Below are 26,314 nucleotides of genomic sequence, written 5' to 3'. Positions count from 1 at the left end.
ATGTATAATTATTATTGTGTTAGATTTATAAAAGTCCCATAGTTGTGGCTGGGATTTAACATTCCCACTAATAAGAATCAGGAGGAACAATAGATTAGAAGACAAATAAATGCTTTATTCTTGGGGAACGTTGAGGAATCTTAGTTGGATTGTGTTAGCTTTTAAGACACATAGCGTCAGACATTCACAGCAGGGTTTATTTCGTACAACATTCATTTGAAATCTCCTTCTCACAATTACCAGAAACCTTACTTCAGGTATCTTAACGGAAACCAATTCAGAAAACCCATACTGAAGTTGAGACGAGGGAACAGAAAGTGCTACAATTCTAACACATTTAAGGGTTTTAGGACTCTTTTATGCACCATATTATTGGTAGTGTATTCATGGAGATAAGATGGAAAACCATTTTACCATTGGAATAGAAATGTAAAAGAACTGGATGTAAATCCTTTATTTGAGGAGGTTTCATGTATTAATGTGAGGAAGACCAATTTAAAGCTTATTCTTTATCTGTGGTGACACCAGAAATATTAATAACAGGATTTTGATGTAATGGGAATAGTTTGCAAGATATAAAATTAGCCATATTTATAGTAAAAAAAAAATCCAAAAATATTTAAAGTTGTCTCCATTTGCCTTCTGTTAGTGTGTATATCAACAATATGTGTTATTTGAATACTCTGCCTGTAAAACCCTAGAAAGTTAATGATCAGGTGGAAAGTAGGGCTGTATTGAATTGACAATAATAATCACTCGAGGGGTTTGATTTAATATCAGATTGGGTGAGTTGTTTTTCCTGGTTGGAAAATCATAACTGTTATTTTTGAGATAGCTGAAATCCAATATTTCCCAAAAAAGCAACAGCCATGTTATCATCCTTCCTTGTACAACAGTGACATCTATTGGTGTACTTGATTTAAACACGGGCTGAAAGGTCAGCAGGAAAAAACATTACATTTTTCCACGGAGTCATGCATTATTTCCATAGGACCAGAGGAGATATGAAACCTCCCACTCAATGACACAGTGAGAGCGATGTTAATGTCAGACATGTTTGTTTTCATTTAACATCACATCATAGTTTCAAGTTCAGTTTTCCATATGACAATAATACAGTAATAGTCTGTAACTGTGTAACTGAATATGCTGCAATTATCCAGGGTGGAACAACTTGGTGCTATTTAATGATATCCTCTGCACTTCTTCTTATTTCATTAGTTGTAATTTCTCCTGTTAAAAAAGGCAGACTTCTTTTAGTTTTTACAATTGTGTCTAGGGTAGATTGAATAAAGTTATATTTTATTTTTGGCACTTTTGTTAATATAGTGAGCATAGAGAAGATTGTGTTATTTAAGTGCCATAAAGCACACTATTACTGCAAATAAAAGCAGAAATGCAAACTATATGGTGAATGATGACGGCAAAAACATTGTTTTATTTCACTTTTAATTTTCATCAAATTATAGAAATCAAAATCCAAAAAGTCCTTTACAAATACAGGATAGCTGTGTTCATACAAGTCAACACTGTTACATAAATACACCAGGTTTGCAAAATTCCTTAATACAGACACACAAAACAAACAGAAACACAAAGGTTTGAAAAACATAATCATAGGACTACAAAGTTAAAATGACATACATATATAATGGTCACGTATCATTTTCATAATGTGTATGTGTGCGTGTGTGTGTTTTGTGTGAGATTTTCAGTATGTGTGTACATATGTTTGTGTGATATTGTCCTTGTTTCATCTGGGGCCGAGCTTTAATGGGGCCTTGGGAGATGAGTGGTTCTTCTTGCCGTTGTGGGGCTTTGCTTTCAGGTTTTGTTTTGGTGCCGTTTTCAAGTAAAAATGAAGCTGTGAGGGGAAAAACAAGGTGTAAATTGGAATATTCCTTGTGAATCAGCTGTTATATTCCTGTCTTATGCACCCAAAGATGCCCTGTTCGTGCACATGGAAACATACCTGTATGGCCTCAGCTGGTCCCACTGTGACCGTGCTGCTGTAGGGGACGTAACCCGGGGCCGATGCCGTCACAGTGTAGGTGCCAGGTAACAGAAGTCTGAAATAGTCGCCATCCACTCCTGTATGAATGCAAATAATAAAAAAGGATGAGATTCCAACTTGTCTGATTCAAATCTAAATGTTTTATTCATTTGTAAAAAATACTGAATGACTTGATGCGTCTTCGTTGTTTATACAAAGATACTGTCACACTGGAATTCACATTTTTTAGTATCTTGTTATTGGCCACACTGGCACTGTTCAGCAAGAGCTAAAAGGTGTTTTTCAAGTATCAAATCAAAGGTACACACTTTCCGGGCATAATTGCTAAGGTTAAGCTACAGTATTTATTATTACAGATTCAGCAAACCAGTATATCAGAGCTAACTTTGAGTAAAGTAGTCCTGTAAAGGTAAATACAGCCGTTATTAAAGTGCATTCCCACCATTGGCCACTAGAGGACAGCTTGTTCCATGCCAGTGTGAGGATGGACTGCCCTATTCTTACCTAATCTCCTCACTAGCCTGGACATTTGCAGATGATTGACTACAGACACCCCCTACACTCACATACTTCTTCAACCCTGCAGTTGAGTAAAATATCCCACAAAATAACAACCAGATCTGTGTAACAATGAACTGACACCCCCGGCAGCCCCTTCTCACCGGTGGTCACATCGTGGTTGGCGCCAGCCACCGAGATCTCAGCGTTGCCAAGAGGGTTGTTGTTTTCATCATACACCATGCCTTTGATCCCATGATGCACCTGCAAAAAACCACAACGTTATTTTCTATTTAGTTTCACCAATAACTGAATGTACTCTCTTGTTCAATCATGTCGTTTTGGCTCGAGCTTTTGCCACAAAAAATGTAAGACATATTTCAGCATTTTAGACAATGCATAGTGACTCTCATTCCAATACATTTTTTGGAATTAGAGTACATTTTACCAAGCCCGTTTTAAATGTGTTTTTCAGGACCTTTACATTTGGTCTGTTTAATCAAACCTGCAGAAGGCATTACTGCGCCCTAAAACTCTGAGTGGCAATGCATTACTGTTTCTTATCTCAGGACTCAAGATATATTTAAACCTCCAACCAAAGCCTCTTTTCATACTTGATTGAGGAAAGTCAGTTTACTTGTAATAAGCTCAATTATAGGTCATTTCAGGTTGCTTTACACAGGAAATCCCAACCAATATTTACAGGAAGCCAGGGAAGTGGACTCATTAATCTTGGTAAATTGGGTTTTTGTATTTGTGTGCACCAACTTAAAGATCAAACCACTTTCCAAATGGGGAGTGTGTGTGTGTGTGTGTGTGTGTGTGTGTGTGTGTGTGTGTGTGTGTGTGTGTGTGTGTGTGTGTGTGTGTGTGTGTGTGTGTGTGTGTGTGTGTGTGTGTGTGTGTGTGCGTGCGTGCGTGCGTGCATGTGTGCGTGTGTGTGTGTGTAACCTGTTCAAGGTATGAAACCAGTGCTTCCCGGTTGCCCATCCATTCTCTGGGCAGTGCGGAGGCTGGTGGGAACTTATCACAGCTCAGCTCCAGTGTGATCTCAAAACAGTTGCTGTACAGGTAGTTGAAGTCCTGCATGCCTGAAACACACACAGAAACAGACTATTTACTTAGAGAATATATGGCTTATCGAGTGTTTTACATCGACTCTTAGTCTGTTTCTTTAAGGAGTTGTTCAGATTTGTGAGGAGTGATTTATCAGTTAAGTCCTTCTAAAAAACGACTGTACTTTCAGTCATTGAGACACTGAAAGCTTTTACAGCATTTATCATGTGGTCAAATGCATTTTCCAAGACCACTACAATTTTATACTTGGATAAATCCTAAATACTTTAAATGAATGCATTTTAAACAAAAAAAGAATGGATCTGGCTTTACAACCTTGCGATGGATCATAACTTTTCATAGAGGCTATAAATCTTATGAAGCCAAGTAAAAGGTAAAGTTCAAATCTAACCTCATAGCCCATGACATAAGACTTGGAGCTCAAGGAGTTGGTAAAATAAACATACCATGCTTGTGTTAAATATGACTGTGGGCGTTTTCATCCAATTTGAAAGCTTGCATGACTTAACCGAAGAGTTCAACAGATTCACATTCCAAGGAATAATCCCGACCAGTCCAGACCAGGATTTACAGATCAAAGACGTCTGCCTAGTGATTGTTGCCGTTACAGATAAACTGAACTGAAATGTAATACATGCCCAGACAGTTTGATGTACTTGGTGTACTGTAGCTTCCAAGTATTCTATCGCAAAAATAAATTCTCATAAAGAAAATGGGGGAGGATGAAGACTTTAAAGAGCCTGTGACACGAGTTTCCCCCATCATCCAAACCCATCAATTTGAGTAAATATTGTCCCCTTGAAAACCGTTACTGAACTGATTTTGGATATTTGTACTTTGATAACCATTAATCTGCCCTTCAATGTTGACCATTTTCTGGATCTTCTCGGGGATTCTTCAAGTCCCGCCAAATTATGTGTGACGTCATTGCGGGCACAGCACCGTTCAAGATCCCAGCATCTGCATGTAAACGCACGATGGCGAACACAGCAGCAAGCTCAGACAGCGATGACAGTTTAATTTTGAACGTGTCTGAGAGCTCATATGAGGCTGAAGGATCGGTTTATGTTGTATCTGTTAGAAGTTTAGGAATTAGGTGCGTCAATATGGGCGATCATACGGTCATGTAGCCAGTGGTGGAATGGAACTAAAAATCATCCCGGGACTCTCGACCGGCCCACTTCGGTACCGCTAGTAAATTGTCAACGGGGGGAGTGGGGATGGATGTGTAATGGCGCGTTTCCACTGCAGCGGGTAGCCCCGTTTAAGCGTCCTTAACCGTCCTCAAGCGGCCAGGCCGGTTTGTGGTGGCGTTTCCATATAGCTTAGTACCGGCCAGCGGGTACTTTTTCCCTCTTTTTCCGGCCTCATAAAATTGTGGTTCCCTCAGACCAGGGCCAGGGCTGAACTAGTGACGTCAACACTCTCGACTGCTGATTGGTCAGAGAGAATCGTCACAAGATTGCGTGCGAGTTCATCCCTAGCGTCGCATATATATCTAGAAGCAAGCTTGCAGCATTTTTATACACAGCATTTTGTAAACGGAGGAGCTACAAAAATGGCTACTTCTAAGAAAAGCACACCGTGGTCGACCGAGGAGGTGACGACGTTCCTTCATCTCATTGGGGATGATAAAATCCAGCGGGAGCTCGACGGAACAACTCGAAATGTGAACAAAAACAAAGCCGATCGCCCCGCCTACACTGCGTTGCTAGCACAGGTCCTAAACTGTAATGGAAATGCGCCACGGCCTCGGACGGCCAGTGAGGCAGCCCGAGGCCAGAGCGAGGACGCTTAGGGACGCTTAAACGGGGCTACCCCGCTGCAGTGGAAACGCGCCATTAGTGACTTATCCGACCGGCCCACTTCGGTACCGGCCCATCGGGATTCGTCCCGATGGCCAGTCCGCCACTGCACCCAGCCCACGTAAACTGTCAACGGGGGGAGCCTCGCTGCGGGGAAACGGTGGACCTAGTGTCCCGATCGGAGTGGGAATAATAATAATAATAATAATCCGTGCATTTTATCCATTAATTTCCCCAACATTGTGGTAAAAAAACCACACGTTTAATCCATGTTGGTGTACTACAACTACAAAAAGCATCGGTTTGTTTTCTCATCAGGAAATGCAGACCAGCTCAAACAAACGATTTTGAATCCTCATCCTCACGATCATTTAATGTATCATATGTTCGCCGAATTGACATGAAAGCACTAATAAATGTAGTTTCATCCACTTGAGTTTACAACTACAAAAATAATCGATTTGTTTTTATATCACATCCTACGGGAGGAAATTCAGCAGCTCTCACTACCGATTTTTTATCCTAATGTAATCATCATCTTCACCACGATCATTTATGTTTATGTTCGCCGAATTGACATGAAAGCACTGACAAATATGAATATACTGTAGTCAACTTCATTAAAACGTTATTAACGTGCCTAAACTCAGTAATTCACCATTTCTACGCATGACAACACACTTTGTCCGTGTTTGGCTCTCTCGCCGCACAGTGAAGCGTTCCCGCATTGACGTTGTAGAGGAAACTTCTGTGTAGCTATGCAGTGGGAGTCACCGACTCAGGAAGGAGACACGGTAGGAGCAGTAGCTTTGATGTCAAACACTGGTGGTTTATTTGGAGTTACGGCCGGAGGATTCACATCACAAGTCCAAGAGTCAGAGGTTCTGACTCCACGGTAGAGTTGCCACGTCAATTCTGGAGAGCCTCTCTCTTGCCAGCCCATCTAACTGGTTTCGCAGAGAGTAAACAACATATTTGAGAAGATAGCCTAAACAGTGTGGGAACACTGAGCTACTTGCATCGGACACTTATGACCTCGAAGATTTCACCTTGGAGTCCACAAATACAGAGAAGGAAGTGTCCCAGTGTACCCACAACACAGACCATCTGTGACCCAGTATTGACCGGTCACAGAATGGGAACAATAACATTATTGGCTAAGCAGCCTGTGTCCTTAAAGGAGGTAAACAGACATCAAGGTTTGTCCTGTATGTTACATCTTGGCGTCTATGATAATTATTTCCATAACAGACGTCACTTCCGGCTTCCCCCAAAACTTCAAAATGAGTTGAAGGAATTTCCCCGCGATGTTCGAAATTATTGATATTTATCGGAACGGTATCGCACCTTCTTTTTTAAACTGATGGTTCGTGATGACTAGTAGCCCAATATTTCATTGCACAACAGTTGTTGGGATGCTGTCACAGGCTCTTTAATGTGCTGCCAGTGCCTGAGCGCTTATAACTCTAGTAGGTGGCCAATGCTAGTAAAGAATATTGTATTAAACCAAACCCTAAAGGAGGTCAGTAGATCTGCTGACAGGACAAACTGGAAGACACAAGACTAATAATACAGTTAACACATCAAGTGTTTATTAAAATCTACACTAGTACGTATTGGCATAGTGAAATTCTAAATTAAGTTAATAAAAAAGCAAGTTCTGTATGTGTAAAAAGGCATCTGTTTATGTGGCACCAGTTGGATGACCGATGGGTGCACTTACCTTCTCCATCAGCCTATAGTCTATTGGCTATAAGCATATTCAAAGGATGATGTTGAGATGTTTCCAGTGATATATTTGACATTTGATCAAGCCAGACTGCAGCAGTTACTTAACTTGTGGATTCAAGTCAAGATTTCCTCAAACTGCAGTGTGCATTCAAATGAAAATGGAAGAGCAGTTAACTTTATGGTTAAAAAAAGCAAGGCCCTCCCTAACATTATACAATTATCATTCCCTTGACAACATGCACAATATTTAAAAAATAATGCAACTTTTAAATGTTTAACTTTTTGGAATCTTCTTAATGCATACACATATCACTGCAATCACTTCTATCAAGTTGCATTTTAAATATGTTAATAAGTAATAGGGACAATGGATCTACCACATTTCTAATTATGAACAATTATGGCAAATATAGAACATTGTGATTAAACATCCCAGTTACTATTTGTTTTTCTTCTCTTTTTTGACCAACTTAAACGGTTTTACCACTGTCAGTGACCAAATGAACTGTACACAAGTGGCAGCTCTGTGGCTGAAATAAAACATATATCTGGGATGGAATAAATTAAAAGGGCCATGTGCTTCCAAAAACAATTAGACTACCCCTCTTTCAAAAGGCTACCCTCCCTTCACCTGCTTATAATTTGTGTACAGTCCCTAAATTGTTGTTGGCATGTGTCATTTACAAACATGAGCAGCTAAATCCGAGGTGGTCAGTGGAGGGGCAGCTGTTGGTGTGCAGAAGGTGAAGAGGTTAAAAGCAAGACGAGAGCACAGAGGCCTGGAAAAGTCAGAGAGTTCATGACGGCACCGCCAAAGCTTGCCTTGCAAGCCACTCAAGGCATGTCAATCATTCTGAAATCTATGCCAGCACCTGACATCATTCATGCAGGTGGCCTTGTCTTTCTTTGGAAAGGGAATGATAATGGACGCTCTTCAATACATTGGAATTTGTACAAATAATAAGGGTAGTCTTAACCTGCCTTCACCGGTGCTGTGCAATGTTTGATACAAACCAGGCAGGGTATATTGTTCCAGTGGAGATTTCTTTCGTAAAGTCCTCCTATTATACTGTTTTTCATCAATATATTATAGGTCTCAGATATATACAAAACATGTCTCTGAAGTGTTTGGCTCGAAATACCAAACAGATCATTGCAGCATCCCATAATCCCCTCTGTTTCAGCCCTGTTTCAAAAGTGCTGATTCTCTGTCTGTTACTTTAGATCAGGGGTCCCCAAACTTTTTCCTGTGAGGGCCACATAACTTTTCCCTTCTCTGATGGGGGCCGGGTCAGTTTGTAACAGAAAAAGTGTGACGATCGCATGGGTGTCTAAACGTAAACATGTATTGTTTTCTAGAAAGCCACACATAACCAAATATTAATAACCCTTTCCGGGATCTTCACAGAAAAAAAGTCAGGAAATAAATAATAACACTATTAATGAAATAAATAACACTATTTATGAAATAAATAATAACCAAATAACCCTCTCTGGGTTCTTCACAGAAAAAAGTCCATTGAAAATTACTGTAACTTTCTGTTGTGCCGTGCACACTCTTAACAGGTAAAAGTTTAGCTTAGTTGTCAGAGCAGAATCTCTCAAAATAAACGTGGATTTACGTAAAAAAAACTATTTTTTCGGGGTTCGGGTGTTTTGTTTGATTTTAAGCAAACAAAATCTTGGCTTTCAGAATATGAAACTTTTATTTCCTATTTATTTCTCACTCGCAATCTGCTATTCCGCAGCGCCGCCCCCCCACTCACTCCGCTGAAATTATGAATGTAAGAGTATAGTAATCATAGATAACACGGCAGGGTCCGTTACAGTTTGTTTTCATCTGATTTCAATTAAACAAAGTCTTGGCTTTCAGAATATTAAACTTGTTTCGGCAAATTCAGATGATAAATACAACTTTGAAGCTTCGGCATAATTACAAGCGGAGAACGGCAGGCATAACAACAGCCGGTGTTTCTCGTGAGTGTTTTCCCCGGGAAACAAACACAATACACACAAACGCAAAATTACACAAGCACACACACTCACACGCACACGTATACACACACACACTCGCGAGCTTCCCCTCCAAACGAAAATATCTTCCCTCGGGAGTATTTTGATCATTTGCTCCGCTAATAATCAATCAGATCGATGGATTCCAGAGAAGAGACAACTTTGAAGGCCTTTTTCTCAAAATGATGACTCGGTGACAGTCATTATATAATGTGACATATTTCGCTTAATATTTGAAGTACAAAAACAATCCTGATATCATTAGAAAGCTAGGAATATCCTCTTTCCAACAGTGTATACAACTCAAAAGGTGTCTTCGGATCAATGCGACTGATTTCGATAGAGCAGGTCACAACATTTTGACAGGGGCTAGTCTAGGATTCGCGTGGCCAGACTGAAAAAAAAATAAAAAAATCATAATGCGTCTCTGGTATTGTTCAGAGGGCCAGGCCAAATGTGGAGGCGGGCCGTACCCGGACCGCGGGCCTTAGTTTGGGGACCACTGCTTTAGATGAAAATAAGGAGCCACTCCCCTCGCCCCTCCTCTAGGAGGAGATTCGGGTGATAAGGTGGAGGGGGGTTACCTTGGTTGGTGATTGGCTAATGGTTACACAACCCAAAAAATCGTTATGACATCATAAAGTGGCCAAAATCTGATCAGCTCATTTTCAGACAGGTTTTTATATCAATGGATCAGGACAAAAAGAAAGATAATCTTTTTTCCTGAAACTTTCAGAATCTCTTTACACAGAGGGGACACATCTTTATGTATAAAAGACATGAAAAAGTGGATTTTGCACAATAGGTGACCTTTAAAAGCCCAAGTTTGTTTCTTACCTTTGGACAGAGAGTACCAACTGGCGCCGTTGGTGATCCCCTCATCGAAGAAGTCCCCACAGTTCCAGCCCTTGTGCATCCAGCTGTGGGCGTACGAGTAGGTCCTCGCCAACTGTCATCACACCCAAATGCACATACGCCCAGTTATTCACATGTTTTCACAATCACACAAACAGACAGGGATGAGATCAGATGCGTGTAACATCTGGAAATCCTTTTCAATCTGCTGCACACCTTCCTGAAGAGTTTGTCGTCCGCAGTGGCCGCGTACGTGGTCCTCCCTCGAATGCGAGGGTCTCTCGACTTGTCGAAGGGGTAATTGGCTACCACGGCTCCTCCATGGAGGTTGGCTGACAGGATAAAGTTGTAGTTTTGCATCCATTTTATGACCGCCAATGTCTCTGGTTCAACCTGTGGAGGATGAGAGTACTTTCAGGGTTGATGACAAATGGACAGTTGTACACAATGATATACACACAGACATTTTAAAGATAACATCTTATTGCATGTCACTATTTACTTAATTACTCACTATGGGGAAAGTTTAGAATTAAGGTCCATATGGAGTCCCTAACTTTCGCAAAATCATCTGACCAAAGTCTTCTTATTGCCTAACCGACTTTTTGTATGTTGTCGTGTTAATGATATTGTCATACACAGTCTCTTCATCCCAGACTGTTCATAAACAACATGAGTGGACCCAAAACATCTGGTTTTCTTTTCACTCAGAAACACTGGCCTCTCTGCTCGGCTGCTAGTTACCTTAGCCAAGGAGGTAATGTTTTCAGTTTGGTTTGTTTGTGCGTTTGTCAGAAGGATTACATAAAAACTACGGATGAAACTTGGTGGAAAAGTGTAGGCTAATAAAGAACACATTACATTTTGAAGAATCACGAGAGGATACACAAATATATTTCTCTTCTGGAAACGACCTTGGTTTGCTCTCTCCAAGTGCCCTTTTGGTTTTCTCTGCTTGCCATATGCAAATATGTTCTCAATTCCCCTTTTCATTTTCAAGCAACCAGGTCTCAGAAGTTGTGGTTAATTCTTCGAGGTATCGTCAGACTTTCTAATCCCTATTAAGTGATTTTCCAGCTTTACTTTAGTCCCCTTTCCCCCTCAAACTCAAAATAATGTATCTTCGTTTTATGTAGACTGAAAATTGATGCATGTATATGCACTTGTCAAGCAGGCCTAACCTTTTTCTGTTTTTCAGTCTGGAATTCAGAGAAAGAGATGAGTTTTCAAGATGATGCAAGATTAAAGCTGCAAGGATGGAAACAGGACATTTACTTCGATGGCAAATCTTCAATATGCAAACTATTCTAAAACAGCAATCTATGGTAGCTCTCATGCAATGCAACAGACATCTTGAAGCTTTAAATTCCATTTTATGCTGCCATCTATTTTCTCTGTCAGTGCTAACTATCCTCACACGCTCTCCCAGCCATGTCATGCATGGAGACAAGGAGAAATGCTTCTCCTTGAATAAGGTATGTGGCATAATAAACACAGTTTGGTTCAGCTGAAGAGCTATCAGGCGGAGACTAACTGGCCTTGAAGTGGAACTGGCAGGTGTTTATTGTCTGTCGATCTTTATATACACTCGGCGTGCTTCAAGTCAGAGCTGTCGCCATGGTGTTGGGTTACATACTGTATGAAGGACACTGATAACCATTACAAATTCAAATACTAAACAGAGGGAATACAATGCCATCTTCAATACAAATACATACAAGTTTCTGGGTCATTACCATACATTGTTAGAATGCACACATTGTATGAAGGATTCTTTTTTTAAATATAGCTATGGCAGATCATTTTAGATTAGTTTTTTTACCTTTGCCCTGTCTACATTTGCATTATTTTGTGAAACAGTGGGAGAGAAAACATCCTATTTGTTATTCATCACATTCCTCTGGATATATCATCAGCAGACTAATTAAAATGTATCATAGCGCAGCCTGCAGGCGGGCGCTGGGCCTGTGGCTTCATGCAGCCTGTGAGGATGTAATCCTGAGCAGCATGAATGAAGTATCTGTAACAGTGGCACAGTTACTCTTTTGTGTTGGCCTTTCAGGAGGCAGTCATGTGGGTGGACAGCCAGCTCGCGACTGGGAGGACCAACGATTTAGTTTTCTAAACACATTTGCTGCCCTGGAACTAGTTTACATAGGAAAAAAGGAAAAGGAAAGCACCATATTGATTTGATATAAACCCAACTAAAAGGGAAACTCCTCAGTTGTTAATATTGTAATATATGTGGAAGTTAAAAATCCCTCCCAGGTAAAATTATATAACATTTAATAATATATATATATATATCGAACGGAGAAATTGTTAAATATACATTTTTAACTTTATTTAAATGGAGAGGTTGTTTTCGATTTGCAGAGACATTATATTATCTCCCATCACCCAGTGGGAGGGGGCTAAGAGAAGGCAATCTTAAAGTAGAAAATGTCAAGGAAATTAACCTTGAAACCAAGAAGCCCTGTGAGTGTCTGTTCAAGATAAGATGTCTGCAGAGAAGACAACCCCAAGGACCTGACCTTAACTCTTAAAATGACTTTTAGCAATAGTTTCTTTATTTCTTTCTTTCTACATTCAACAAAGCAGTGATTTGAAATAGTATGTGCACAGCATAGTGAAGAACATAATATAATTTACTTTGTCAGCCTTTCCTGCAATCCTGAGTCATAAAGTAATTGGATTCACATATTTATTTATATAAATGACACAGTTTATCCTCCCAGTACTTTCAAAGTGTTGTGCAAGTGTCTGCTTTTTACAATCGTTCAGTATTAATGGATAAGACTTGTTATTTCCCGTACAGTACCTGACTGTTCAGAGAACTGACAGAGTTTCTGCCAAGTGACACATTTTAAGGAACGCAGTGCTTCATTAATTAGTTTGAATAGTCATAGCGGTAAAAGTGTTTATTATTCAATGCTTATAGGAATGAGATGATCATTTCGGTGAAATCGCATGCTTTTGTAGAGTCATGCAGTATTTTAAGGTAGCAGATAACAGTTAGACTTTGAGACCTCACTGTAGTTCAGTTCATATTGTCATGGTGGTGTTGAAATTAAACACATTTAGCTGAAGCTGAAGAACTTCATGTACAGTATAGCCATCTTATCAGGTTATTCTATGATTGGAAGAGCTTTATAGTCAACTCTATTCTAATGTTATCCTTTTAAAGTGTCAAAGCTTGTTCTGAGCTTGGAATTCAGTTCCTATGCTTTGAAAAAATCCACAAAAATAAAGTTGAAAGTTTGGATTTAAAGTATATTTTCTGTCATGCTTTTGTTCCACTTTACCATCTGAACATAAACGAGTAATGCTGTCATTTTACCCCCCTGTTTCATATTGCAAAGACAAAGGAGAGTGGCCTCTTTCTGACCCAGAGGAGGAAAGACAGTTTACATGAGGGGATATAGGTCTTACAGTAAGACAAACACGCCCACCGGGTCAGACTATACAAGCGCACACAAACATACACATGAAACAGACAGCCTAAGCTATTCTCTGTGTGCTGGGTTTATGTACCGTTTCATTTTTATTTAGTGAAAGCTCAACTGGCAGTGCAGTCTGATCCGGCACAAATCTCATGCATCCGTTTATGTCAACAAAGTTAAAGCCAAGAGAACTCAGCTATGTTACATTTGCTTATTTCTCAACTCCATATTCAAACATGGAACACATACTAGCACAAGCATGAGAAAAGCACCCATCCATCTTCCTTTCCCTCCCACACACATCCTACATGTATTTGCACACATAGCTCAGACACTTGTAGATGAATGGTTGTTTCCTGTGCGTTGATCCGGTAGCACTGACCTGTTGCTCCCAGTTGTCCGGCAGGGGCAGGTGGTGGTTCCGTCCGTTGGTCTTCTCGTAGTAGTACACGAGTGCGTTCAGGTCTGGAAAGTTCCGGTTCAGATCGAATTGTCTGGCGTTCCCTCGACCCACCAGGTAGCCGTTGGTCTCTGGACCCTGTTGACCCAAAGACAAAATATCATGTTTCTCAAACAGCAGCTTGAGTTGGATTACCTTGTTGCTTTTCCTCAGGAGAGCGATTGAGTTATGAGGTTTTCGCTTTTTGGGGATTTTAAAATGTCATTTTTTAAGCTATTAATCATTATTGCCTGGAAGCAGCGAAGGAAAACTTGATTGCCTATGTATTCCACAAAGAGCACAGGAAATCTGTTGTGCAACAACAGTAGATTATTCTCCAAGGTTCCTTTTTATAAATAGCACTAAACACACAATGTTCTTGTTTCTAAGAAATCAAAACTCAAATCCTTCCCAAACAACTTGAAGGGAGGTTAAGGTTACGCAAACTAACGACAATTCCAAGACTTGTGAGTATGATTTAAAGACCCTTGACAGAAAGACACAAAACTGAAGGATCGTGATTATACTCAGAACTCATGAAGTTGGCGTATGTGCTTTTGAGTGAAACGTCTCAATATCTATGGGATGGATTGCAGTGACGTTTCCCCTAGTACATAGCCAGGACAAAATGTTGACTTGTTTACTTCTTTGGTTTAAACGAATGACATTCTAATCAGCCTAAAACTATACTTTTTTTGATAAGCAAATGATTGCACTTGAAATCAGTTCTACACTAGATCTACACTCTTGTCTTAGTATACTCAGGACTTAGAGTTGACCTCAAATAGCACATTTCATCACGTTATCTATTGCAAAGAGAGATACACTAGCTTTATTTTTGACATCTGGAGCAATTGATTTGTTCCATAATAGGATTTGGATTTGCACAGTATTTCCATGTAGACTTTGTGAGCAGTTGTAAAACAAATAAAAGAACAGACTTATGTTCATATGTTACTGCTTGGATTATCGCATTTATTTGATGCCATGGGCAATAAACTAAATCAGTTGGGAAATAAAACAACCCTTTATTGCTGTCCAGATGCTGCTGCGTCCAAACATCTGTTGATGCAACAAATTATAGTGCTTTGTTAGCATGTTGTCTGAGCGGCAAAGAGAGGGACGTATAATTAGTCTCAGAGATAGTGAGACGGTGTGTGTGGGTTTGTCTTAAAGGGGGAATGCATGTGTGTCCTTTGTGTCCCGGTACATATAATTATGTAGAAAGCTATGGGCTCTCTCAGGGAGCCGATGGATGGGATTATTACAGACATTTGCAAAACATTGGAATATTTACAAAAAAATCTGTTTTTGGCTCCTGGTTGCTTGTCTTTGGTTGATATAAACACACCCACATACCTTGTGTTATCTACTGGAGTCAGATATGTTGTTGTGCTGTGATTTAACTTGCAGATGTTACATTCTCCTGAGAGACCTTAAATATTTCTAATGTTTCCACTGGCAAGAACACAATCAATTGGAAAAAATGTAGAAACTTTTCTCTACAAGTGGCAAATGATTGTTGGAGGAAAAACAGCCAAATGTGTCCCAATCGGGTTGTTTCCCCCCTTGTTTTCTTTATCATGCGGATGCCTGGAGCTCACATGTAAGTGAGGGTGTACATTACCTGTTTGGCAGCCACCTCGTAGCCATCGGGGTTCATTGAGGGCAGGATGTGGATGCGCGTGTCATGAATGAGCCTCATGATCCGCTGGTTTCCGGCCCGATACTCCTCGCACAGAAACTGGGAGAGCTTAATGAGCAGTTCACGGCCGAGCACTTCGTTGCCGTGCATGTTGCCCACGTACTTGAACTCCGGCTCCACTGGGGAGGAAGTGGAGAGATGGAGGTCAAAAAGCCACACAGAGCTGTCAAGCATGACATTCACGATGACTGCCTGAGCATGCATATGAGCATGAAAATACAGTGGACTTGGGCTTTTTTCATGATTTGCACTAGGAAAAATAGTTTTATATGAGACATTATGATAGAAACTTTCTACATTTTTGACTTTTTTTACATTACAGGAATTACATCTGAAATCATCACAACATAACCTGATCGTCGTTAGTCACAGCAGCCCCTCTAGCCATACATTGCATTAACAGCTGATTGAATATCCCTCTTTATTATATTATGCATCTGTTTTTTCTTATCAAAATCTGGCGCCAACGTTACCGACACTGCAACTCGACCACCAAAAGTTTTCTCAGAGATTCTTGTGTGTTATGCAAATACCGCATAATGCAACAGAGATCAGGAGAGGGCTTTAGAGGCCTTCTGGGACCTTCCTTTTTCACTTCACACCACAAGATATGTATTCCATTTTCAAATTGTGGTCTTCAGCCCGAAACAACACTGCCTTACTTCAAACTTATCTACACAACCTTTTTGACAAATGGAGTGTTTTTCAATACATTTATTTGATATAACTTTGTTCTTTAACCAACATAAGCTATGACTTTCTGATCATATCACACCAAATAAGGCAAAAATACGTTTTATAACGTAATTGATGAGATTGTTCTATTTTCAATTGTTCATATTCAATTAATTACTAACCTTCATGTCTTTACTTTAGCACCATTTCTTATAGGGTACTTCTGAAAAAGGTGAGCTCTTGGGTGTGAGTCTAATTACAGCTGATTGGATTATTTGGATAAGATCTGGCATTCCTATCTGCCACTGATTGGGTGAGCCACCTATCCAAATAGCCCCCCCTCTCTGTATAGGGTTCCCTCCTCTCAGGGGTCCCTTCATTAATCACGGCTGCAGCGTTGATAGAAGGACCCCAGGACACAGACAGTAGACAGAGCAACTGCTGAGCACTTAGCTTAAGGCTAAAATAATGCTGTATTATCCCCATATGAGTCTACTCAAAAAGCCTGCTACTTAACACTGCATTATTGCATTTGTTCACACTTCAGTTGTTCATGAGAATAAGTAGGTTTTTTGGGGGTGGGGTGTTTGTGGGGCAGTTACTTCCAAATGTATGAACACCCTTCACTAATTGCTTCAGGCACCCAAATGGCAGCTTGAGCGCTGCAATTCACCTCCTTTTCTTTAACGTGCGGCCAACTGGCCTCAGGTTCAGAAAACAGGGTTGGCTCTAGTGTGCAGCTTTGAAACACACACACTGAGCAAAATGTGAAAGACATGAACTTCCTAAATGGTGCAAGGGGGTTGACCCAGACAAGACCCTCAGGTCACTCCCCTCCACGAAGTGCACGGTTCCTGTTTTTCACCCTCGGTCATCTTGCAACAGAACAGGCGCACATCCTTCTATTCTACTGAAGGAAGCCCCTACGTGTGCAAATGCACCAAAAAAGCTCAGTTGCAGCCAAAAAAGCATTCCCTGCAGTTGTCAGGTTGTTTATCTTTCTCAAAGAACATTACAAATGCAAGAATGGAAAAATGTTAAAAATCACTAGAGTGTGACCCTTTGGCCTGGTAATGATTCTGCTCATATGCCAAATAAACACCTGGAGAGCTGATTCAGTGGTGAGGAGGGGGGGGGGGGGGGATAATCAAAGTTTTGCAAGAGTGGGTTGAGTGTTAAAGCCTTGTTGACTCAAAGTCAACTTCTGTGTCATCTGCCCAGCTTTGAAAGAAAAAAAACAGACTTTGTCAGTGGTTGGATGGCAGGAACTGAAATGAATCACAGATGTTCACTCGATTCTTTCACTTTTCGCTTGTATCTTTCAATTTGAGTTCTCCACTGATTACACCCATTGATGTTTATCAAAGAAGCCAAATTGGGAAAACCCATCTTTTTCTTCTTTAGTAGTAGTTCACATTATATTCAGCTTCAGGGAGTCAAATCGGGTTTCATCTATTGGGTGAATGCTCTGAATCATGCCAGCTATTTTCTCACTCACTCAGAGCAAGAGCTGCAAAACAAATGGGCAGCCAATACAGCCTGAGCATTTGAAATCCGAAAGCATCATAAATCCATATACCCTGTAGCTATAAAACAACTTTGTGTTTGTTTATCAGCTTCACATGTTGTTTAGTGTCTTTTGACATCAGTTTGACCTTACTGTCATAAAGAAAACTTAACTCGTGTAAACTATTTTTCACATTTTATTAAGATTGAATACTTTAGAAACTTTAAAAGTGCTGTATGTCTGTTAGTAATAATAGGCTGCAAGTGTTTTAGTCTTGACACACATATTTATGTAAGGAAATTCTGCATTTAACTTTATTGTAACAAGGTCATCCTCACTGGGCTGTCAAACAGTGAACGAGGAGTTACTCACTTGCTTCATGGATGCCTGGGTTATCACTGAACTCCAGCACGTAGAGGTGGCGTCCCTCTACGCTGCGCCCGATGCTGTATATGCGGGTGATGTAGGGGCATTCGCTCTGCACTGCAAACAGGGCTCTCACCAAGTCCTCATAGCGGTGATGCTGGAACTCAGAGCCGCTCACATGGAGCCCCATCACCCCCAAAAGGAGGGCAGAGACCCAGGGAAAAGTCCACCCCTGCTGCATGGTCCCTCACCAAGTTGTGCAGCACAGGAGTGAAGGACAGGAGGCAGAACAAGAGACTTCCTGCAGCTATGCAAAACACTTTCAGATCTATATTTACCTCCTTACACACCAAACATACTGCTTACTCCCTGCTTGCTCTTTCCCTTTCTTGTCCCCTTCTTTCTCCTGCTCTCCCTGTGCCTCCTCCCACACACAGTCCTCACACTGAAGAGCAAGTAAGGACGGCCCCCCGCTCCTTCTTTGTCTCACTCTCCTCCTCCAACAGCTGCTTCTCTCCCTCTCTCTTCCCCTTTGAGTCCTTGTCAAGTACATGCTACTTGCTTTATTGGCGCTTAGAATACTTCTGCTTCAAGTAGTTCGCCCCACAGCCCCCTCGGCTCTGTGCACACACAATTTCATTCTGTCTCTGAGACACTCATTTTCTCTCTCTCTCTCTCTCTCTCTCTCTCTCTCTCTCTCTCTCTCTCTCTCTCTCTCTCTCTCTCTCTCTCTCTCTCTCTCTCTCTCGCTCTCTCTCTTTGTCTCTAACTCTTGTTATACTCCCTTCCTGGGAAAGAGGGGTTTTTTCCACGGCACTGCTCTCCCCAACCCCTGCAGCCCTCAATCATCCATTCATTAACTCTTAAATCAACACACAACCCCTGTGTGTGTGTGTGCGTGTGTGTATGTGTGTGTGTATGTGTATGTGTGTGCACGTGTGCCTTTACCCTTCAGATGAATCAGTGTGAGAACACTTTCGCAACCTTTGGATTATGGATTTGTAGCTGTTTCTTCGAAGTAGCATTCACACACAAACACACACACACACACGCTTAGGAAAAAACATGTGTGTGTGTATGAATGCATACACATGAGGTGAAGCCTGCGAGCTAGTTCAGGCAGTCAACTCGAGCACTTATGCTGCATTCATACATAACGCCCCTTGCCACTCTACAACCAACCAAACAGAGTCTCCTTAATATGCCGCTCTATTTAACCTGCCTGATCTCTCTCCATGCATTGCTTGCTGCTGCTATTGCTGCAGCTACCTCTACGTCGCTGCTGCTTGCTGCCACTGCTGCGTTCACTTGCTATTGCTGCGTTCATGTTCCTGCTGCTGTGTTTCATGTTGCTGCTGCTTGCCTGCCCCACCACCACCCAGCTTCCACCCCAGCTTCCACCTGTAGGCTCGGGGGTTAGTTATTTAATCATCACTCATCGTGCTATGTATATCTATGGAGTGACGATGCCCGAGCCTAGTCACCAAACTCAACTATATGCTGCTTCTAATAAACATGTTAAAGGAACACGTGAGTTGTCTGACTGAAATGCTCTTATGGCCTAGAGAAGAAAGAACAAATGCTGCAATTACACTTCTAAAAGACACAGGTTGATTTTTTAAATATTTTTCTCTTTTATTTGACATCCTATTATATTCATATCAGTGTGTGACGTCTGATATTATTCTAATATTTTTAAAATATGTTTCTCTTTTATTTTACATCCTTTTTTATAGAATTTTTTGGCTTAGTTCGAATTTTCTTCAGAAATATTCATAAAAAGTCTGCTATAAAAAATTTAGTAATAAAATTGTGTTTTATATTCCTAATAATTATTGTAATTTCTTAAAAAAATTAGTAGGTAGGCAGGCAGGCAGGCAGGCAGGCAGGCAGGCAGGCAGGCAGGCAGGCAGGCAGGCAGGCAGGCAGGCAGGCAGGCAGGCAGGCAGGCAGGCAGGCAGGCAGGCAGGCAGGCAGGCAGGCAGGCAGGCAGGCAGGCAGGCAGGCAGGCAGGCAGGTAGGGAGGTAAGCAGGTAAGGTAGGTAGGAAGGAAGGAGTAGGGTAGGTAGGTAGGTAGGAAGGAAGGTAGGTACACTCTAAAAAGTAATTCAGGGGACCTTTTATCACCACTTAATATTAAATGCATGGTTGCAAGATACAAATTTGAATGAATTGATTTAGATAAGTTGCAAACATTAATTTATAAGTTGTGTTGACGTAATAATGTTGGTAATTACATCAACTTAATATTGTGTGTAATTTAAACTCGGATTTCTGCATTAATTGACTTAAAACAAAATTCAAGTTGTAGTAATAATACAATTGGCTTGATAACTTAATTGTTCTACACTTTGAGTTAAGGATTTCAAGTCCACTCCCACTTAACATGCCTGGACAAGTTCCGACAGTTAAGACAAATATAAATACTATACAAAGGACATTTTTAAGGTGAGTGTCATCTTTTGTCATTCAAATACAGCCTTGTTGCACTGTATGGCAAATTGCTGTTTGACCAAAATTAGCAGCCTTTGAACTGTGAATAGTTCTGTGAGAGGATACAAGTAGTCGAGGCTACTGTGAGTGTAAAAATACTTTGGTTACTATTGTGATATCACTTTTTATTGAAAAATGATTGGTGAAGCAGATCAAGGACATACTTCTTGAGGTAGGATCGCTATTTAGAGTTGTCATTGAAATGTTGAAAAAAGTTTTTGGCAGTCACCCATTCAGAATATATTAATTTAGGTAATTTCTCTTTTTTTCCTTTTTCAAAAATAGCACAATACAATTGAAGTATGCAGAGAACTATAGCCATCCGCTGCCTTGTCGTGCACCTTGGAGAAAAGGAAGAGGACCTTTTCAAGGAGTTTAGCGACGTAATTAAAAATCTTTAAATACAAATAAAATCCATGGGCACAGTGACAAAAGCACTGCTCTCTGTCAGTTACATTTTGAAGCATATTGCACTTTTGGCCACACCCCAATCAATAATATCTTAGCAACGTTCAGCATGGATAGGTGTTGACAGCAATGGCATGGGAAAAGGATTGTATACAATTTGAAAAGTGGCTTCTGCTCTTCACTTAACCAGAGTTCAAATATTGTATGGAACCTGCTAAAAAAGATGAGAAGATACACTAAAACTTGCACGGTTGTGATTGACAAAATCTGTCCACATGCATTTAAACACTAGGCAAAGTACTCAAAACCACCTCTGTGTTTTCTTCAGGACCACATTGCCATGACGACACACACATGCAGACTCAATAGGTGAAAACAATACCAGCGTTGCTTTAGCAGCTGGTAATAATGGCTCTGAATTCGCTAAGAGTGACAGTTTAAAAAGTATGCAATTACCTAATTCATTATCTCTGATGCGCTAACCTATTATTTAATGTGCTTCAAAAGGACATGAATATCGCCTTCATCAGTGACCGGTCCACCCCAGGATCTGACCATACGACGGCAACCATCGTGGTCGAGGGAAACAAATGAATGAGCAAGCATTCTGCATTAAATGTGTTCATACTGTTTAAAATAATGACTGTCGGCAGTGTAAACATTTTTGTTACATCTTTTGTAAAATTGATGTGTGTGATCTGCAGATTGGTGGCCATTGAAAGTTTGTTTCTGTAGTTTTACAAAAACTTTACAGATTTTACATATTTGGCACTGGTTTTAAATATGCAAAGGCCTCTAACTTCGTTGTGATGGCAGCATGTATTTGCTGTGTCCCCATGTCCCATGGTAATATGGCTAATGTGTTTATTTATTATTTGTGGGGCAATTTCAATTTGTGTTATTTATCTTTTTTTCTCAAGATTTAAATTAAGCTCAGCGCAAGTTCTTTCAGGAAGACTGGGTGTATATACATTCACTCCGCAGCTGCTTATAATCAGCTCATCACAGGCGTTCTCTTTAACCTATTACATTCACCTCATTCTCCAGCAGCCAATCACCGTGCTGCAGCCAAACTTTAAAATGGTTCTCCTCTCTCCTGCAGTCAGCTGTGATTCCAGGTTTTCATGCTGCCGCCCGCCTCCTCCCCCCCATCCACCTCCTTTCATCATATCCAGTGCCAGGAGAGCTAATCCAAAGACCTCATCACATCCCCTCTAGTTGGAACAACTTGATTTTTGGAGTAATCAACTTAAACACGTGTGTTTATGCTACCAATTATTAAAAAGTGGTAATTAAAAACACCTCTGATAGAGGAAAAGCCTTCTCCCCTAACTCAAATAAGTTTGTTGGTTCAACACAATTTCATTAGAAGTTGTCATAACTCAATACACATTGATGCAGCTGTTGCGTTGATTTTCTTTTGTTGAGCCAAAGCATTTGTTTTTAGAGTGTAGTAGCTATGTTGAAATAAATAAGAAACAATAATTTGTTGTTGTTAACATAGTCTTTGTTGGATACACATGTCAATGTTCTTCAAATTGTGATTTTTATGAAAAGTTTTGAAAACTGATTTTTACCATAGTTGCATTGTGAACTTGTCATTGACTAAGGAATGTACTTAATTATAATTTAAAGAGCTCCAGGGTTGATAAGGGGCAACTTATATTACATACAGGAATATTAAGGGAAAGTAAAAAGAGGTTTACTGAGTATCTGAAGTACATATAGAAAGGTTAAGGTTGTATTAAAATTAAATATAATAGTGGATTTCTCCACCTAGAATAGACAACAAACATTAAATAACAAACTCACTGTAAGAAATATAGATTGTAATGTTATTTAGGAGTTGTATAATTAATCACACAATAGTGACTCTCATTTGGTGGTTGTTTAAAGTAGATAGGAAACTGAAAACGCAAACGATTCACCACAATTGCATTTTTAAGCTTATGAAGAAAGAGTACTCTCCATTTATTGAGAACATTTCTGAAGATTGAATATGTGTTCCATTTCTTATATTCCTATTTAAAATGCAATTTTCGAGTAAAGAAGGCTGATGCTGAACTTGGACAAATGTGTTAGTTAAATCTGATACAGTAATAATTATTTACTTCAGTACCTGGTACTGTAAAATGGTCTGGTATGATTGATTTGGCTAAAACTTAGTTTCACATCTGAAGAAAATTGTGCTGCTAACACGGAAAGCTCAGGACACACACACACACACACACACACACACACACACACACACACACACACACACACACACACACACACACACACACACACACACACACACACACACACACACTGCAGAGTGGGCAAGGGGTGCTGTCAATCAAACCTGCTGGAGAAAAGAGGAGCTTTTCCCTCGCAGCATGTTGTGCAACTGCTTGTGGAAGTTTTGAAAAGAGCAGGAAAGGCAAACATGAAGCAAGAGAGAGAGTCACAGATGGAAAGTTGAGCAACACAAGGCACAAGAGGAAGGAGAATTGTCCAAAAAGCAACAAAGAGAGGAAGAACAATAAAGAACGGAGAAGAAGAAGGGACGTTTGTGCACACATTTGCACATCGTGTGGCATCGATGCCTTTCAAACCGATGAGCAGAAGTAATCCAGTCTTCATTGTCTCTAGTAGTGATTGTGTTCCTTAATTGTTTACATCTGTTTGGCCTCAAGGCTCCGCTCCATGGCCAGTTCTCGTCACATCTCACTGCCATGCCAACATCGCTAATTTCAATGAAACAATTTCATCTGAGATCAAAGTCAAAGTCAGCTTTATTGTCAAAATGTCTACATGTGTTAAACCTACAGAAATCTTGAAATACCGTTTCTCGCAGTCCCACAGCGTGGCATAAAACAAGATACAAATAGGGCCTAGATAAACGGGGTATAAGACTAAGTAATAGTAGTAATAAGTACTAGTTAATAATATATTAAAACAAAACACAATCCACAGAACATGAATTGATATTAATGCAAGTATTCTTTAGTGCAAATGAGAAAATTATGTTTAAAGTACAGTTTCAGTGCAGCGGAGATGGGTAGCAAAGTGACTGGTGCTGGATGAGGGAAGGTTGTGTGTGTGTGTGTGTGTGTGTGTGTGTGTGTGTGGTGTGTGTGTGTGTGTGTGTGTGTGTGTGTGTGTGTGTGTGTGTGTGTGTATGTGTGTGTGTGTGGGGGGGGGGGGAGTTAAAGTCCAGGTCCATTTGGGGCAGGGGGGAAAGGTGGGATGCAAGGTGGAGAGGTCAGGGGAGAGATGTCAGAGGCGGGGAGGGAGGGAGAGAGGCGAGAGAGGGAGAGGAGAGAGGGAGAGGAGGGAGGGAGAGGACGGAGGGAGAGGAGGGAGGGGAGAGGAGGGAGGGGAGAGGAGGGAGGGGAGAGAGTTCAGCATCCTGACCGCCTGGTGGAAGAAGCTGTTCCTCAGCCTGGTGGAGCTCGAGCGGAGGCTGCGGAACCTTCTCCCTGAAGGCAAGAGGCTGAAGAGGCTGTTGGAGGGGTGGGTGTAGTCACCCACAATGCTTTGCGGGTGAAGCGGGTGTTATAAATGTCCTGTAGTGATGGGAGCGAGGCACCGATGATCCTCTGGGCAGAGTTCACTATGCGCTGCAGGCTCTTGCGGTTGGAGGCGGTGCAGCTTCCAAACCACAGCGTGATGCAGCTGCTGAGGATGATCTCAGTGGCACCTCGGTGGAAAGACAGCATGATGGGGGGTGGTACTCCGGCTCACTTGAGCTTCCGGATGAAGTACAGGCGCTGCTGGGCCTTCTTCGCTAGTGCAGTGTTGTTGTTTTTCCATGGTGAAGTCATCTGTGATGGTCACACCCAGGAATTTGGTGCTGCTCTCCTGCTCCACAGCGGTGCCGATGGTCAGGGGGAGGGGGGGTTGGTAGTGGGTTCTCCTGAAGTCAACAACAATCTCTTTTGTTTTCTACACATTGAGGAAGAGATTATTTTGGCACCACAGGGCCAGCTGGTTCACTTCCTTCCTTTAGTTAGTCTCAACGTTGTGGCTGAGACCCACCACAGTAGTGTCGTCAGCAAACTTCACAATGTGGTTGGAGCTGAAGTTGGGTTTGCAGTCGTGGGTCAGCAGGGTGAAGAGAAGGGGGCTGAGCACACATCCTTGGGGGGCCCCCATACTCAGTATTTGAGGTGTTGTTGTTGACCCGTACATCTTGTGGTCTCTCTGTGAGGAAGTCCAGCAACCAGAGATGCAGATAAACATGATTGTTTTGCAAAAGCTAAATATCCTAATAGCTTATTTGTCATTATAACAAAAAACATATTCCTTGTCACTCTCCATGAATTGTTGAAAATGTCTCAGGGCAAGTTCAGCTTGGAGTCAAAACATAAGGCATAAAGTCTGGGTAAAATAATTGTTATAAAGGTTAACCTTGAGTGACTGTGTAACCAAACGCAAACACTAAGAACTAGTGATGTTTTCCATTAATCAATCCAGGAGAGACTCACCTACCTCACTAGCAATTTAACTAAATGTGTTTTCCCTGCAGTATCCTCCCACCCCAGTCAACTCACAGGCTTCAGTGATCATAATAATCATTAACAAAGGCCAAAAGACTCAAAGACTCAAAGAAGTGTTAAGCTGGGGGAAACTTAAATAAGTTTAAGACCCATGAAATCCACACTTGTGCAGATGCATCAATCACAAGATTTCAAAAACTGTAGATTTCACATGAAGAAAATGACATCTGGTGGATGTAAACGGTACTAAAGCCAAGGACAAAATAGTTATGTAGGATGTTAAATGTACTTATTAAGCCACTATCATATTCACATTAAAACCTGTGTTGTCCAGCCATTGTTAACCATACTATCCATCCATCCATCCATCCATCTTCTCCCGCTTATCCGTGGTCGGGTCGCGGGGGTAGCAGTTCCAGCAGAGAGCCCCAAACTTTCTTTTCCCTGGCCACATCAACCAGCTCTGACTGGGGGATCCAAAGGCGCTCCCAGGCCAGCGAAGAGATATAATCCCTCCACCTGGTCCTAGGTCTACCCCTTGGTCTCTTCCCAGCTGGACGTGCCTGGAACACCTCCATAGGGAGGCGCCCAGGTGGCATCCTAACTAGGTGCCCGAACCACCTCAACTGGCTCCTTTCGACGCGAAGGAGGAGCGGTTCAACTCTGAGTCCCTCCCGGATGACCGAACTTCTCACCTTATCCCTAAGGGAGACACCATGCCACCCTGCGGAGAAAACCCATCTCGGCCGCTTGTATCCGCGATCTCATTCTTTCGGTCATGACCCATCCTTCATGACCATA

At 41.2% G+C, this 26,314-nt stretch overlaps 1 protein-coding gene across 1 annotated transcript; it reads right to left on the bottom strand.

Annotated features, from left to right (window-relative positions):
* Positions 1-1,432: 1,432 nt before the first annotated feature.
* On the bottom strand, positions 1,433-18,578 carry cpn1 (carboxypeptidase N, polypeptide 1). The gene is made up of 9 exons (XM_034214431.1): positions 18,135-18,578; positions 15,503-15,699; positions 13,819-13,974; positions 10,210-10,386; positions 9,976-10,087; positions 3,464-3,603; positions 2,677-2,776; positions 1,973-2,091; positions 1,433-1,864 (listed from the first exon to the last, which is right to left on the bottom strand). Exons 1-9 carry the CDS (start codon positions 18,367-18,369, stop codon positions 1,754-1,756), a joined length of 1,347 nt encoding a protein of 448 aa, XP_034070322.1. The 5' UTR covers positions 18,370-18,578; the 3' UTR covers positions 1,433-1,753.
* Between the last annotated feature and the right edge of the window lie 7,736 nt (positions 18,579-26,314).

The sequence above is a fragment of the Gymnodraco acuticeps genome, unplaced genomic scaffold (assembly GCF_902827175.1).
Source record: "Gymnodraco acuticeps unplaced genomic scaffold, fGymAcu1.1, whole genome shotgun sequence".
Lineage (NCBI taxonomy): Eukaryota > Metazoa > Chordata > Actinopteri > Perciformes > Bathydraconidae > Gymnodraco > Gymnodraco acuticeps.
The sequence above is the reverse complement of the archived record's forward strand: the minus strand, read 5'-3'. Positions and strand labels throughout refer to the sequence as shown.